The 15,353-nt window shown below is 45.9% G+C and overlaps 1 protein-coding gene across 1 annotated transcript in view; it reads left to right on the forward strand.

Moving 5' to 3' along the window:
* EHMT1 (euchromatic histone lysine methyltransferase 1) overlaps positions 1–15,353 on the forward strand; it is a 129,245-nt gene that overhangs the window by 97,809 nt on the left and 16,083 nt on the right. Inside the window, 12 exon segments of the mRNA XM_038374319.2 lie at positions 1,987–2,011; positions 2,014–2,140; positions 3,195–3,368; positions 3,734–3,875; positions 5,283–5,360; positions 6,507–6,567; positions 6,570–6,581; positions 6,584–6,620; positions 7,578–7,582; positions 9,031–9,090; positions 9,093–9,117; positions 14,903–14,981. Of these exon segments, the coding sequence (XP_038230247.2) occupies positions 1,987–2,011; positions 2,014–2,140; positions 3,195–3,368; positions 3,734–3,875; positions 5,283–5,360; positions 6,507–6,567; positions 6,570–6,581; positions 6,584–6,620; positions 7,578–7,582; positions 9,031–9,090; positions 9,093–9,117; positions 14,903–14,981 (825 nt within the window).

Genomic DNA, 15,353 nt, shown 5'->3' on the forward strand with positions numbered 1-15,353 from the left:
TTTAAAAATCACGTCCATCGTGTCTGTGCCCAGTCATGTCCGCAGGGTGGGGCCCGCAAAGAGTACCACAGGTTCCGTGCCCCAGAGATCTTCCATTCTAGAGACTTTACTTGCAGAAGTGCTGAGCAGCTCTCGCTCCAGGTGAAGGTAATCAGAGCTGCAGGTGCTAATCACCTCTGAGGATCAGGCCCGAGAGCCCGATTCTGCAAACACTTCCTTATTTGAGAAGTTGCAGATGGGACTGCTTGCCTGAGGGAGGGCTGGTGACCTGATACCACATTCTCTGATCAGAAAGATAAAACATGGGGCAGTGATTAGGGAGCATGGGCGGGGATGATTGGGGAGGAGGGATAAGGCAGTGTCCAGTCCTCCATCTAGGAGATGGGTCAAATCTTCCACTGCTCCTTTTATTGATTGATTGATTGCAACGTCTTTCCCATTTCCCACTCTGCCTCTGAGAAACTCCTGTGAGTTCAGTGGATGTAAGAAGCTGGTTCCTATTGGTCTCCCCCAGTGCTTCTCTCTGTGTCTTCCAGATGCTGTCAGGGATAAATAGAGGTGCATGTATCTCACTGCGCTCAGAATGGCTCAGACTGTTCACTAGTAGCTGTCTTCCCTGGCCCAAAAGCCCCTCCTCTTTAGGAGCCTCTATTTCTTGGGTAGCTGAGTACTTTCCAGGCAGGTCCTGCTGTGACAAAGAATAAGAGGAAGAGTCAGAGGTGGATGGGGGCTTTCCAGATTGTTGCAATTGACTTCATGGCATAATACTGGTTCTGAACAAAACGGTTTCATGTCTGATCCATCACAAAAGCTGCCAGCCCCTTGGATCACACATTAATCTAACAGTACAAATCCAATGATTCCATCCAGCAATTCCCTCACACATGTATGAGATCCCCATTAATTTGTCCAGAGTTCCAGCATCTACTCACTGTAGGTCATTAAGGGCCAGCTCCTGCCATCGTTCCTCACATTGAGTAGCACCTTACTCCTCGAATAGCCCCATTGATTTTAATCAGCGTGAATAAGAATAGTAGGAGCTGTAAATTCCGCTGTTCTCTCTGTCGCCTGATACGCAGTATGTGGAGTGGTATCCTTGCTGGATTAAATTAATCTTCAGAATAATACTTGGGATTGGCTGCTGGGGAGCAGAAGCCATGTCGAAAATGTGCTCCCCCGCCCCCACCCCCAGGCAGCTGTTTGTAACTCAGATCTTCCCTTTAATAGAGAGATTAAGTTGCAGAGACTTAAGTATGCATTTTTTTTTGCCATCTGTGAAAGACCCCCTGTTATAATCATCATCATCATCATTATGTCGTCACAATCAGCCTTTCTTGTGCTTGTCATGCTGAAGGATTCCAAGGTGTGCTACAAATTACACAGTAATAGGATCATCACTTAAAACACCTAAATCAGCAAGATTAGGGTTCCCTTCTTTCTAGTGCTCTAGTGAAAGACTGGTACAAGGTGCATTTAAGAGATGCCTGAAATCAGTTTGCTTTCCCTGTGCTGGCGTCTTGCTTTTCAGACCTTTGTACCCCACAGCTTGCGCTCTGCTTGTTCCCCCTGGGCTCACTGTCTTTGATATTGTAGAGTCAGGAGATGGGCTAGTTTTGCTACAGGTCTGGTTTGGATGGTTCGGCTCCTAGCCCTTCCCTGGGGCTTGTTTGCATCTGTCATGTCTCCCTGTGGATTGATCCAGATCGTTCTGTGGTTTAGAGATAAATGACTCGTCTGTACAGACAAGGAGAGCAATGCAGAAGTTTAGCTGTAGCCTTGCCATCTCCAGTGAGCGTGGAGGCGGCTGTGCTGAGAACTCCCTGCCTGCCTGTTTCAGGGTTGTGTTCTCTGAGCTAGAGAGAATCCAATAAAGGAGAAGGCCGGCCATGTGTTAAATGCCATAGCTACAGAGCTAAGGACAGTGGAGTCCCAAAGTGGTGGGATCTTAGTGCACTAAACAGCCTCTCCTGTGTTTTTCCCCTCCAGGAGGAGAATATTTGTTTGCACTGGGCAGCTTTTCTGGCTGTGTTGACATAGCGGAGATATTGCTGGCTGCTAAGTGCGATTTACATGCAGTAAATATTCATGGAGACTCGCCACTGCACATCGCAGCCAGAGAGAACCGCTATGAGTGTGTTGTGTAAGTACGGCTCCTGCCACCCCCGCTTTCCTTTGTTACTTTGTTCACTTCTCATTTGAACACTGGCTTGCAGGTTAAGGAGTGCTATGAAATGCCTTTGCCTTTGAACTCGAAACAAAATAGGATGAAGAGCCTGATTCTCCATGCTTTGCACCCCAGCAAAGTGGGGGCAAATACATGGGGCTGATCCTCATTAACACCAAGACCCCTTTGCACCACTCGCAGTGGAAAGGGGCCTTAAATGACGCAAATTAGAATTGCATCCACTGTAAGGCTCCTTTCCACTGCCAGAGTGGTGTAAAGGGGCTTTGAGTAAATGAGAACTGGGCCCTAGGTCCTGATTCAGTAGCACATGCACGGCTGTAAATGACTACGCAAAGTACAAGGCAGTGGAGAAGCAGGCTGAGTTTTTGTAAGCATGCGAGTGGAGCTTGTGACGGTTCCTAGCAGCAGACCCCATTTATAGGGACGTGGGATGCAGGGCCACTGCATTTGCAGAGCAGTCAATTGGAGGTCCTGAATGCTTTCCCTGTGTTACAGTGCATGCAGCAATCCCAGTTAGTGAGCGAGAGCTCCGTCTAGAGGGTGAAATTCACCCCATACAAAGAACTAGCTCCAGGCTTCTGCCCCTTTTTAAAGTTCCATTTATGTCCTCAAATATGGCTTCAATTGGACTTCAGTGATGCCTAGGCCCCTAGTTTCATGTCCATTTGTAACTAGGCTGGTTATGAGAAAACTCCTTTTCGTGCCTGATGTAAGGTGGGATTTGGACCCAGCTCTCTAGAATTGGCAGGCTGATGTGCCAATCTGTTTCTCTACCCAGCTTCCAAATTAACCCCCACCTTAGAAAGTGTTGTTCAATGAACCAGCTTTGTAAAAAGGGAATTGAGGTGGTTGCTTTCTATACTGGTGGAACCTGTTTGATTCATCATTCTCAAGAGAGAGTGGTCCTGCTAATGCGACCTTAAGGAATGGCTGCAAAATGCCATTTGACTCTTCCGCCTCTGGTAAGTTCTTTCTGGGTGGGTTATCTATTGTTGTTGCTGTTTTGCAGGCTCTTTCTCTCCCATGGCTCGGATGTCAGCTTGAAGAACAAGGAAGGTGAGACTCCACTCCAGTGCTCGAGTCTCAACTCTCAGGTCTGGGTGGCTCTGCAGATGAACAAGACAATCCGAGAATCATCTACTGACAAACCTGCCCAGATAGAGAAGACAGTGAGCAGGTGAGAGTCCAGCTAGCCTCTGTAGTGACTGCCAAGTGCAAGCCCTCTAGGTTGAGGGATGAGGCCCCGATTCGGGAAGGCACTTAGCTTTTAAGCTTGTGCTGAATCAGGGCTGGTATTTATGAATGTATCCTCCATACAGAACGATCCAACAGGAAGTAATAATTTATACATCCGGTTGGAAAAACGGATTCAGAATGAAACCGAGTTCCTTTCAACCTTCAATATTCAGAGATCAAATTCTGCTCGGGATGCCGCTCAAGCTGCACTTGTTGATTTGTAATCACCAGATTGTTTTGGGAGTGGAGGATGGTATCTTTGTTACATAAAGCAATTGTTTTCTTCCCTATCTTTCCCCTGCTGTGACAGAGACATGCCCGGGGTTATGAGCGGATACCAATTCCATGCATCAATTCAGTGGACAGCGAGCCTTGCCCCACCAACTACAAATACGTTTCTCAGAACTGTGTGACCTCCCCAATGAACATTGATAGAAACATCACCCATTTGCAGGTAGGATGGGCCAGGTACATACGTGGGTGGGTGGCTGGGTGGGCCTCTCCTGTCGTTGTACAGAATATTGTTAGAGAGGTTGCTGTGTGCTGATCAGAGAACCAGCTGGAGTGTGCACTGCAGAGATGTGTGCACTGAGAAAACATTTTGTTCCATGGAAATTTTGAAAGTCAAGCCTCAGAGGTGCTGTGATGATGTAGTGTGAGTTTTTAAGATGAAAGAGAAAACCCACGATCCTTTCCATTTTGTCAGAATTGAAAACCCTATGGCATTTTCAGTAAGAACTGGAGTGTTTAACCCCAGTGTGCTGGCAAAATTTCAGCTTAGGCATTTGGACTCTGCCTCCCTAAATTCCCCCAGCTGTTTCTCTTGAATGTAGGATTCTTCATCCTTCCTTCTTAAACTGCTGCTAACTGCACATGACGTCCCACCCTGGAGATGGCTGCATTTCATGTTCTGATGTAGCCCTTACACTCCTCTTAGGTATAGTAAGGCTTTAATTAGTCAATGTTTGTAGATCCTCTGATGACAGAAACTGTAGATGAGCAAAGTAATATTTTGCAATAGTAATAATCCATGCTATTGATTGTGTTGTTCTATGTGATATCCATGAAGGCTGTCATGCTTGGTGCCATAGTTATGAGCCCTGTAGAATATCCTAGAGAGACAATCAGGCATTCATGGCTTCCCAGGCTTGATTCTTGCAACTCATTGTATCCAGGGATGAAGCCACATGCCCTGAAAAACCTCCAATTGGTACAGAATTCAGCAGCCTGTCTACTTAGCAGTACAAGCTGCCAGGAACACATCGCCCCAGTGCTCCACTCGCTGTACTGTCTCCCAGTGAACTCACATCCAGTTCAAGGCTTGTGTCTCTGATATTCAGAGCCCTCCAATCGACTAGCCCTACCTACCTGAGAAATCACTGTGCCCTCTGTGACCCTAACTCCCCATGACAGCTGCTTTCCACTGGAACAGTGACCCTGCCAGCCGGTGGGTTGGGTCATGAGCGCTGGAGAGAGAACTTTCACGGGAGCTGGAGCTACACTGGAATTCACTCCTGTGCGATGAGGGAAAATGGACACAGGATCACCCCCTGTCAAAACTAACTGCAAAATTCCTTTCTATGATCTAGCTTCCCTCAGTAATGTCACCCAAAAATGAGCAAACACAAAGTCCTGTGAAACCAATGAAACTGATTGCGCTATTGTCTGATGAGAGAGAGAGAGAGAGAGAGAGAGAGAGAGAGAGGGAGGGAATTGTGCCTATTTTTTAAATACTTGGGAGAGGATGGGGTGTATCAATAGTGAAGTTGATAGCGGTTTCCTTTACAGCCCATTTAACCAATTTGGTCTTTCTGTTGCACTTGTGTGAGAATTGGATCTGCTCCTTGTTTCTCCCTTCCAGTACTGTGTGTGCATCGATGACTGCTCCTCCAGCAACTGCATGTGTGGCCAACTCAGTATGCGCTGCTGGTATGACAAGGTGAGGACTTGGAACTTCATGTTTTGGCTTGGCTGATATTCATGTATTATAATCGTTCATTTTAAAAACTTCTTAAAATTTTCTAAATTCCAGTATATAAAATACTGAAGACTGTAATCTTGGCTTCAGTGTATACGTGGCAAGAGATGCAGTAAATCTCAAACTTGCGTTACTTCTATACCAGTGGAGCCATTATTATACCCACGTGATACACAGTGTTTAACAATCCGTGCCCAGGATGCAAGCCCCATGGAAGACTGTAGTGTGAGCTGTTCGGTCTTTAAGTGTTTTTGTAATTTATAAATGAGGGGAAGGGACTAGGGATGTTTTATTTTTCCTTTATTTACTGTGATCCACCTCCTGTGAAGGCTGAGTGGAGGCAGTTTAATTACAGGGTTGTTAGGTGGCTTCTCTAGTGTTTTGTGTATATATGCTTAAATCCTCCAGGGAGGCTTGGAGGTTAATCCTTGGGCAGGTTCCACTAAGATCACACGTTCCCTGAATCTCTGCAGGCTTCTCCTTGGGAATTTTGGTGTATCCTGGCTTTTGCCAGGTGTCCATTTTAACTGAGCTTTAACAGGCTTCACAATCCAAAGTGACTTCACTTCTTGTATCCTTGAGCATTTATGTCCAAATTTCTTAAATGTGGTGCACTATCTGCCACCGTCTCATCTCCATGTAATGGAGGGTACTTAGAGGGGCTTCTTATGGGAAGAAAGGGGGTCCAGTGGCATGAGTGCTGGCCTCAGAGTCCGGAGACTTGGGTTCTAGTCCAGGCTGTACCACAGACTCTCTCTTCCCCAGTTGCAAGATGTGGCTAAAGATGCATGCACACTTCTGTAAAGCACTTTGAAATCTGCAGCTGAATAGCACTGCATGCAAAGTACTGTTTTTTGTTTATTGCCTGTCCTCTGTTTCTGATAATAGTGCAGAGTTCCCTCAGACTTTGGGGAAGTTTGGATAGGGATCTATGTTGTCATCTGAGTCAACTCTAGAAGATGGATGGGAACCGGTGTATCGGCTCTAGATGGATTTAAACTTTGGGGAAATTCAGCTCTGGATTGGAGCTTCCCAGCTTATTTCTAGTTCCAAAAGAATACAGGAATACACAATTAATCCAGTCCTGATCTCATGTCTCTTCTCCAGGATGGCCGACTCCTGCCTGAATTCAACATGTCTGAGCCACCTCTGATCTTTGAGTGTAACCACGCTGCTCTTGTTGGCGAACTGCCGGAATCGGGTAGTGCAGAATGGGCTCAGGTGAGAGAGAAGGCTCCTGATTTGGATCATTATTTTAAAAGGATAAAGCTCCCTGCCTATCTGCTCTAGTCTGTCTGTAAAAGGAAAGATTTCCAAAGATGAGGGAGAAACGGGGGCAGTTATCATCATCGAAGAGGTAAACCAGAGCCAAGCCTCTGGATCCTGCTAGTGAGCACGAAACAACAGCAGCTTTGTGAGATCAGCTGGGAATATCACCTGACACGGCCTAGACACTTGGACCCTCTGTGTTCTTTAGTCAACCAAACGTACAATTATTAGTTGCTTCTGTTTTTTTTGTTTGTTTATTTTTTTTTAAGTAAGTGGTCGCCTCACTGGCAGTTCAGATGCGGCTTTCAGGGTAAGGTCTTTGGGGAAAATAGAATAATAATAAGGAAAGAAACAGCCATTTATATCAAAATATAGGTTAGCTGTTCATATCAGAAGTGTAGGCCAAAGCTTACAGACCTTGGTTCCTAAAGTTCCTATGTAACTGGTCTGATTTATTTGTTTCCAGAGATGCTCAGCACCCATTGACTTCAGTGCTGCCAACCACACTATTTGTATTGTGTTGCTGAAGTATGGATGTAAGCCTTTAACTTTACGGACTCCAATTGGTAATGTTGGCGGTCTCCTTTAAAACAGGGGAAGGGATGTTATGGAGAACTGACTCTAGGTTAAACTGATGTTGTCGGTGATTTGGTTTGGTTTCTTTTGTAAGGAATTGATTGCGGGTGTTTTAACTTTGAAATTTTGATGAAAATTTGAAATTTATTAAAGAAAAAAAACCCATTCAGGAGACTTTCCTGATGAAATTCGTGGCCGCACTTTCTCATTTTTTTTTCCTGGTCGGCACGTGTTTGTTCATTAAGGAGTTGTGCAAATAGGTTGTCACTATTGTGCCCTGTTTGTTAAAGTCTTGCTAAGGGAGGCAGGGTGGCTCTGTAAGCTGATGCTGAGATTAAGTGATAAGACCCTGAGGAGCTTGTGATAAGGTCAGATATTTCCCAGAGCTCTGTGGGCCTCGTCCCTTGAAGAATCAGGAATAACTCCTGGCTTTTGATCTGCGAAGTGGTTGCTTAGTAATGATGCCTGGGTGCTCCCTCTTCATTCTCAGTGTTTCCCTTATCAAATTTGCTCCAAATTAATGTACATGTCAGTGTGCATGTTTCCTTCTGCCAGGCCTACCAGCTCTGCCTGGTGTCTGAAAAGCAAGCGATATTCCCTGCGCTTCCTGCATCATCCCAGCGTCCAGAATCCAAAACTCATCTGCCTGTTTTACTGGTGATGAATGAGGCAAAACAGAATGCAACTTCCTCAGGCCTGAGGCACGGTGTGGCCACATTTTCTGAAGCTGCTAGTGATAAGGAAAGCCTATCTGCCTTGGGTTGTGCTCCTGGTACTGTCTGCCAAGGGTATGAAGTGCCATGGAGGGAGAGGGATTATTTAATATAATGCGATGTAAAGGGGATATCAAAGAAGCAATGGGGTGAAATTAAGAAAGGAAAAAAATAGGGGAGCATCAGGATTTTCCCCGATAATGGAGTCTGTGCAAGTGGCCTTAGGCTCCAGCGAGGGATGCAGGGGATTCCTGGAAAATGTTAAGTATAAGATGGTCCTATGAAATAATCCAGCAGTGGCTGGGCAATGCAGTAGAGGATCTAACAGGTCTTTTCTGAGTCTAATTGTATAGGCTGTATATAGGGGCCAGGAAACCCAGCAAGTTTCAAGTTACAGAGTTTACTTCTACCTTTCAGCTAGTGGCTTAGGTAGGAATGAGTGGGACCTGCCAAATTTCCAGCTCTTGGCAGAGGGAAGGGATATCTGTGTAGTGATCCAGGGCGTTCTTAGTACTGCTCCAGCTCCATCCCCTCTGTTGTAGCACACTTCCCACACAGTCATGCTACCATGGGCTCCTGCCGACTTCTCCTCAAACTTCTCCTCCTTTCATTGTGCGGATGGGGAACGTGCAGGAGGGATGAGAAGCTGTAACTGACATTTGTATCCCATGTGTAAATCCCCAGAGATTTAAGGGGGGATAGTTACCATGGAGAGCACCGAGTCCCATAGTGCCCCCCCATCCCCAGGCGCCAAGTTCCACTCCCCATGGAGTGTGATAAAGGAGGTTCTGCAGGATGAGGATAAAGGAGAGCTGCCACATAGTCGCTGCTTCCCCCTCTTGCTGCGCCACCATCCAGTTTGCACCTGGTTTTCCTTCCTTCCTCTCACATTAACAGAGGGAGCAGATCCTGGGATGCAAGGAACTGGGGTCACATGGTGACAAAATTAGAAATTGTCTCTTGCAATTAATGTTTTCTGATTTAAATTTGCAATTTCTGTGTAACGCTCCCCTCCCCAGAGAGCGGATGCCTCCTCTGATGCCATTAACGGGACCCCTGTTCTTGTCTTTCAGGGTTCGATTTGCAGCTTTATCGAACGCAAAAGATGGGCTGGGGCGTGCGGTCGATGCAAGACATCCCCTGGGAACGTTCGTGTGCGAGTAAGTTCGTCGGCTTAGAGTAGCTCACAAAGAAAGCATCAACTCATGAATTCTGATGGTGTGTTGGGCAATTGGTGTCATGCACCCAAATTAGAATGCTCCTATTGAAGGGAGAGGTGCATGCAGAAAAAAATTGCTTCATACAGAACCATCTAGCCTAAGTATAAAAGAACGGCCATATTGGGTCAGACCAAAGGACCATCTAGCCCAGTATCCTGTCTTCCGACAGTGGCCAATGCAGGTGCTTCAGAGGGAATGGACAGAACAGGTAATTATCAAGTGATTCATCCCCTAAGTGGACATTCCCTAAGCAGTTAGAACATATCTTCAAGCTTTCCCATGCTGCTGGAGTTTACGGTCAGCTCATAAGCTGCCCTGCCTTAGTGACCTCCATGCTTCACCTTGGAATGAGAGTAGTCTCATAAAGTCCACATTATGGCCCTAATTCGGCAAAGCACACAAGCATGTGCTTAAATCCATTTGATAGCAGTGAGATTTAAACATGTGCTTAAGTGCTGTCCAGAATAGGAATGCTTTCCTGAATTGGGGTTTTGCCTTTTGTCACAGTGACTGCTGTATGATAGATATGCCTGAGAGACGTTGGTTTAAGCTCTGAAAGCTTTGATTGTGGAGCCCGAACGAGCAGTGTATGGGAATGCAAGGCGGTGGTGGTAGAAGTAATCCATTTAATTTGTATTGGAGATGGGCCTCAAACTGCAAAATTCACATCTGGAACATCCTAAAGTCTGAGGGGCAGAGGTGCATCAATATCTGGAGACCGTGTTTGGGGTGGGCAGTCTCTAGTCAGTGTGATACAATTAAGGGTTTTCTCCAGTACCGAAGTTCTGGTTTGGACCCTGACTCCGCAGGGCACTTAAGAGGATGTTTAAAGTTAACACGTGAAGTGCTTGGCTGAATCAGGGCCCTAAGAAAGAAAATGATTGCTATAATTTATGTATGGTTACCAAAAATACATTTCCTGTTTGAACAAGTGATTTATTAGGCTTCAGCATCGTGGTGATTCTTTATAGTGATTTTTTGGAAAATGACCCATTCAGCTATGTTCTGAGCAAGGCCAGGCTCCTGTTCTTCCCATGAAAGGAGGATCTCTGTTTCTTAACAGTATGTCATGGATGCCTCACGGTATTTTGGGATGGGTAGGGAATTAATTTTAAAGAATTTGAGAAATCTGAGCCTGCAACGTCTGAATAGTAGCAGAATTTAAATAAAGAAATTCAGCAGTAATTTGGTAAAGTTGTCCTGCACCTGCATTGCTGCAAAGCTCATTAGAAGCTATAATGGCCTTGATGGGTTTTCATGGTTCAGGCCCAAAGCCAAACCCTGCTTGGGTTTTCCTGAGATCCATCTTCCAGCTGGGCTGGAGAATGAAGTTGGTAAACACCGAAGAGGCTTTCTGCCCAGATGGAACATTCAAAGTCCAGAACTAAACTTGTGCCTGGAGATCAACTGGTTCAGTAAGAAGGAGGGGAAAGCATCAACTCTTCACAAATATACAAATATAGGGTCCTTCCTGTCGCAGTCAGGGTGCTTCCTCCCAGTGGCATCAGGGAGTCGGTAGATGGGCCCAAAGTCATTGCGGTGTTCTGACTTGCGGCTGCACACAGCCTGTCGGCAGGGATCCCCAGTCTCTGTTTGGGTGCACACTACTAGTCTATGATGCTGGCATCTCATGGTCTAGTGGCTGAGCAATGAAACAGTCTATGGCCTCATCCTTCTAGCTGGGGCAAATAGCCAAAGTCTAGGGCTTAGGCCTTCTGCATCTGGGCTGAGCAACTACACAGTCTTTGAGCCGCAGCCTCTGGCTGGGGCAGGCAACCACAGTCTGGAGCTCTGGCCCTTTGGGCAGGACAAGCAAGCTGTCTATAGCCCACAACCTCCTGGCTGGGGCAGGCAACAACCACATAGTCTTGGGGTCAGGCCCCTTTGGGGGTGTGGGCCTGAGCGACCAACAGTCACTGGCTCAGGTGTCTTGGACTAAAGTTTTGTATTTGGCCATTCGCAAAGTATAAGGTGGCGTGGGGGACCCGGGCACACCCTGCTCCACTGCGTCCCAGCCCTGACAGTGGCAGGTGATCCCACTACAGGGTCAGCAGGGAAACGGAGTTGCTACCTCACATCCTGGAAGCACAACCAGACCAAAGTCTTGTTTTCCTGGGCTACTTCCTACCAGTTTCTGCTGGTGCTGCTCCATCACTGCCGGGCTCTCGTTCGCGGTTGGGTGACCCTCCCTCCGGTCTCTTCGCGGGGTCTTCCGGGCAGTGTATTGATTGGTCTTGGACCTTGCTGAGGGCTTGGCTCTCTGCTTGGGACATCTGCCTCCTTCCATGGTCTGGCACAACTGAGCTCAGGGCCCTACTTTTATACTTCCTGCCCTGCCCTGCACTTCCTGTGAGGGGGCCACGAGGGGATTCGCTGTGCCTCCCAAGGGAAGTTAATCCCTCTGCACTGGAGGGAAACCACTCTGCCTCACTACATAGAGTAAATGTACAAGTTATTTGAGGAATAGCTGATAGAGAAGTGTAATTTTAAACAGGAGAAGGCATGAATGCCAGGAAATTTAAAATTAAGGTAAAGGTGTAAAAAAATGATCACACATGTGACATTTCTGGGACTGCAGAGTTCAGTGAAGATACCACAAGCCACTTTAGGTCATCTTATCCCTATCCACAACTCATGGCACCCTTTCACCTGTCACACTGTAATTCTTTTCCCTTACAAAAATGAACCATATACTAACCAACTCTGAATGAATACGTAACATGCCCGCACGTGTGCAACCAATATAACCATAGATCAGTCTTCAGCTCACCCTCCTTTGGTGAGCCAGCCACACTAGATTATTACCTTTAACCGTCTAATGCAGTGCATGGAATTGTCCCTCCCTCGCCTTGTTCCCATAAGGAAAGAAACCCCAGTGTTCATACACCTTAAGGCTTGTCTTCAGGGGGAAATTGACTGAGAGCTATTGCAGAATAACCTATTCCACAATAGCTACTTCAGAATAGCTCCCCTTGTGGACATTCTGTTCCAGAGTAAAAATCACTCTATTCCAGCATAGAGTAACACAAAGTAAAAACTATTTCCCATGGTATTTCTCCCCCCCACCCCACTTCCCACTGTTCCTCTGATATTCTTGTTAACTGCTGAATTAGCTACCTTGCTTGTCACCATGAAGGTTTTCCTCCCCCCCCCCCCCCCCCCCCCCCCCCCCCCCCCCCCCCCCCCCCCCCCCCCCCCCCCGGCTGCTGGTGATGGCTTATCTTAAGTGATCACTCTCCTTACACTGTGCATGATAAACCCATTGTTTCCTGTTCTCTGTGTGTGTATATAATCTCTCCTCTGTTTTTTCCACCAAATGCATCGCATGAAGTGAGCTGTAGCTCACGAAGCTTATGCTCTAATAAATTGTTAGTCTCTAAGCTGCCACAAGTCCTCCTTTTCTTTTTGCGATACAGACTAACACGGCTGCTACTCTGAAACCTATTCCAGCATAGTTAGTGTGCTATCAGAACAGAGTAATATTCTGGAATTGAAATTACTTTTATTCCAGAATAGAGTGGACACACAGGGAGCTCTCATCTGGAATAGCTGTTGTGGAATCGCTTAGTCTTCAATAGCTATTTCAGTCTGTTCCCCATGCAGATAAGTCCTTGCTGTGCAAAATGCCCTTCTTATACACCTAGAATTCACAGATCCCTTCTCCTCAATAGTCTGGACCAGATTTTAACTGATTGTCTTCCCCTTCCCGTTCACGATCATTCAAGCTACCTTGATTGCAAAAAATCCCCCTGGCAAAACACAGCAATGGCTTGCATGGAAAGCATTTAGCTGTCTGCAGTTTGGCAGCTGGAAATAAGAAGAGCTAGACAAGCCAGCTCTTCCCAGTACCAGCAATTGCCACCATAGATCACAGGCTTGAGAACGGTTGCGACATACGCTCCACTACAGAAACCTCCAGTCCCTGCTGCCATGTCTACATTATATGTAGGTCCTTGGAACTATATTCTGCCTAGTGAAATGTAGGTCATAGGCCCCTCCACATACATACAGTCAGTTAACCCATGCCCACTCTTCAAAGATGGCTCCACAATGCCAGAATCACTCCTTCTCTGAAACAGGTGCTCATGTTACAGCTCCATGTGCAACTAGCTCTCCAGAGAGAATTGATTTGAATCTACAGTGTATTGTTTCCTTGCTAATAATGTCTCTGTTAATTTCAAATATTCTCAGGTGGTTATAATAGCTTTTAGAGAGGGTGTTCAGGTTGATGGGACACAGGGACAGAGCTAAGGGGGCTGGTGATTCCATTCCATACCTCATATGTTTTGTGATTTGACCCCCATCCTGCCATAGAACAGCCTGTGCCAAGCAGAATTTTTACCCCAAAAAGGAAAAGAGCCAGAGACTCCATCAGATCTTGACTTTGCTATTGATTTTATATGGAATGTGCTCAGATACCCTAAGTGACGGACACCATATAAGCCCTCAAGATATAGATAGATAGGTAAGTGCTTCTGAATAACAGAGTAGTAACTCATGCGAGTCTTTCCACTGACTTCTGATCTGGGAAATCAATCGGACTATTTGCATGAGTAAGTAGTGCTGAAAGCAAAGAGGGTTTGCAGGAATTGGGCCCTAAAGGACCATAAAAGCTACATCTCAACTTCCGTTTTAACTAATGTTTTGGTCTCAGAATGCTTATCAAAAGGAGTGTCACACAATAAAATTCTTTTCCTTGTGCCATTTTTCAGCTGCTTTTGAGCTGTCTTTGGTTTTGGCTACTGTGTGACACTAAAGCAGTTTTGCTCCATCCATAATCCCATATTGCTCTAGGTTACTAATGATTTTGTGGTTTCCAGTAATGCTGCCGCCACACGGGAAGTGGTTAATAGATACCAAGATGCACTGAAGGCAAGATGATCGGATCCACATGCAGAGGGCATCCTAGCCTGATATAGCAATTCTGTGCCAGACTGCTCGAGGTCAGGAACTGCATCTGAAAGCCCCTTCTATTATGGAATGTTTGGTCGTTCTCAGGATTAATGTTTCAGGCTTTCATCTAGGGTCAAATGCTAGCATCGCAAGGGTAAATGCACATAGTTAATGTTGAGAAAGTGCTTGGAAGCTGAAAGTGCTGTTACCAGTGTTAGGACTCTGATAAAGTCATACTCCTGATTTGCAGATGGTAAGAGGCCCAGTTACTTAAAGGGACATTATCAGGTTAACGTACTGTCGACTTCTAGGGGATGGTAAGACAAGGCTTTAAATAAGTAGCTTCTATGATCAACAATATATTTTTTTTTTGCACATTCCAAAGCAAACAGTTTTGCATTGGTATGTAAACATTCTCTTACAGTATGTGCAACCCAAGTGTTGCACTATTGGACATGAGAACCAGAAAGTCAGTGGACACTAAACAAAAGCAAAACTAACTAGTCTGTTGTTACTGGGCAGCTGAGAGAACTGCAAAAAGAAATAGCTTGGATGGGGAAAAGTATATCCTTTTTTAAAATTCACATTTAATGTTCAGAAGTATTAGCAGCAACTTGAGTAAAGGAATTTTGTGCTTTATTTTAAAGATGTGGGGTCAAATTCTCAGCTAGTGTCAATCAGCATCCCTCCACTGGCTTTGATGGATCCATGTTGATTGACACTAGCTGATTTGTCACTTTCACTCTTTACTTTGCACACAAGAGGCCAGGTGTTAAAATCCAAGCTAGCATCTGCACAAGCATCATTGCTGCATTTTCCATTCATCCATCAGGTACGTCGGAGAGCTGATTTCCGATTCAGAGGCAGACGTACGTGAAGAGGACTCCTACCTCTTTGACCTTGACAACAAGGTAGGGTGTTCAAGGAACTCCCTGGCAAAACAAAAGCCAGCACTTGCTACTCTAAAGAGCTAAAAGAAAATGTGTCCCCATCTTGATGGACAGAGCAGTCCGAGAGCTTGGGAGAGGAGAAGCACTTCTCACTTCACGGTAACTGAAATCTAGTCACAGCTAAGTAAAGTGTGGACTGCATGGCTCAGGGGATTGGTAATAGGGTACAAAGCCTGACTGCGTTAGGTCAGCAGTTTGAGAGCAGCTCAGATTGATAGTTCATTGCAAGTTATTCCCATCTGATGGCTGTGTGAATTAAATTGGTTGTCTCAGTCTGATTTCTAATGTCCAAGTACCTCTGTAGCAAAGCCCACCCTCCCAGCTCTTACTAAC

The sequence above is a fragment of the Dermochelys coriacea genome, chromosome 16, assembly GCF_009764565.3.
Source record: "Dermochelys coriacea isolate rDerCor1 chromosome 16, rDerCor1.pri.v4, whole genome shotgun sequence".
Lineage (NCBI taxonomy): Eukaryota > Metazoa > Chordata > Testudines > Dermochelyidae > Dermochelys > Dermochelys coriacea.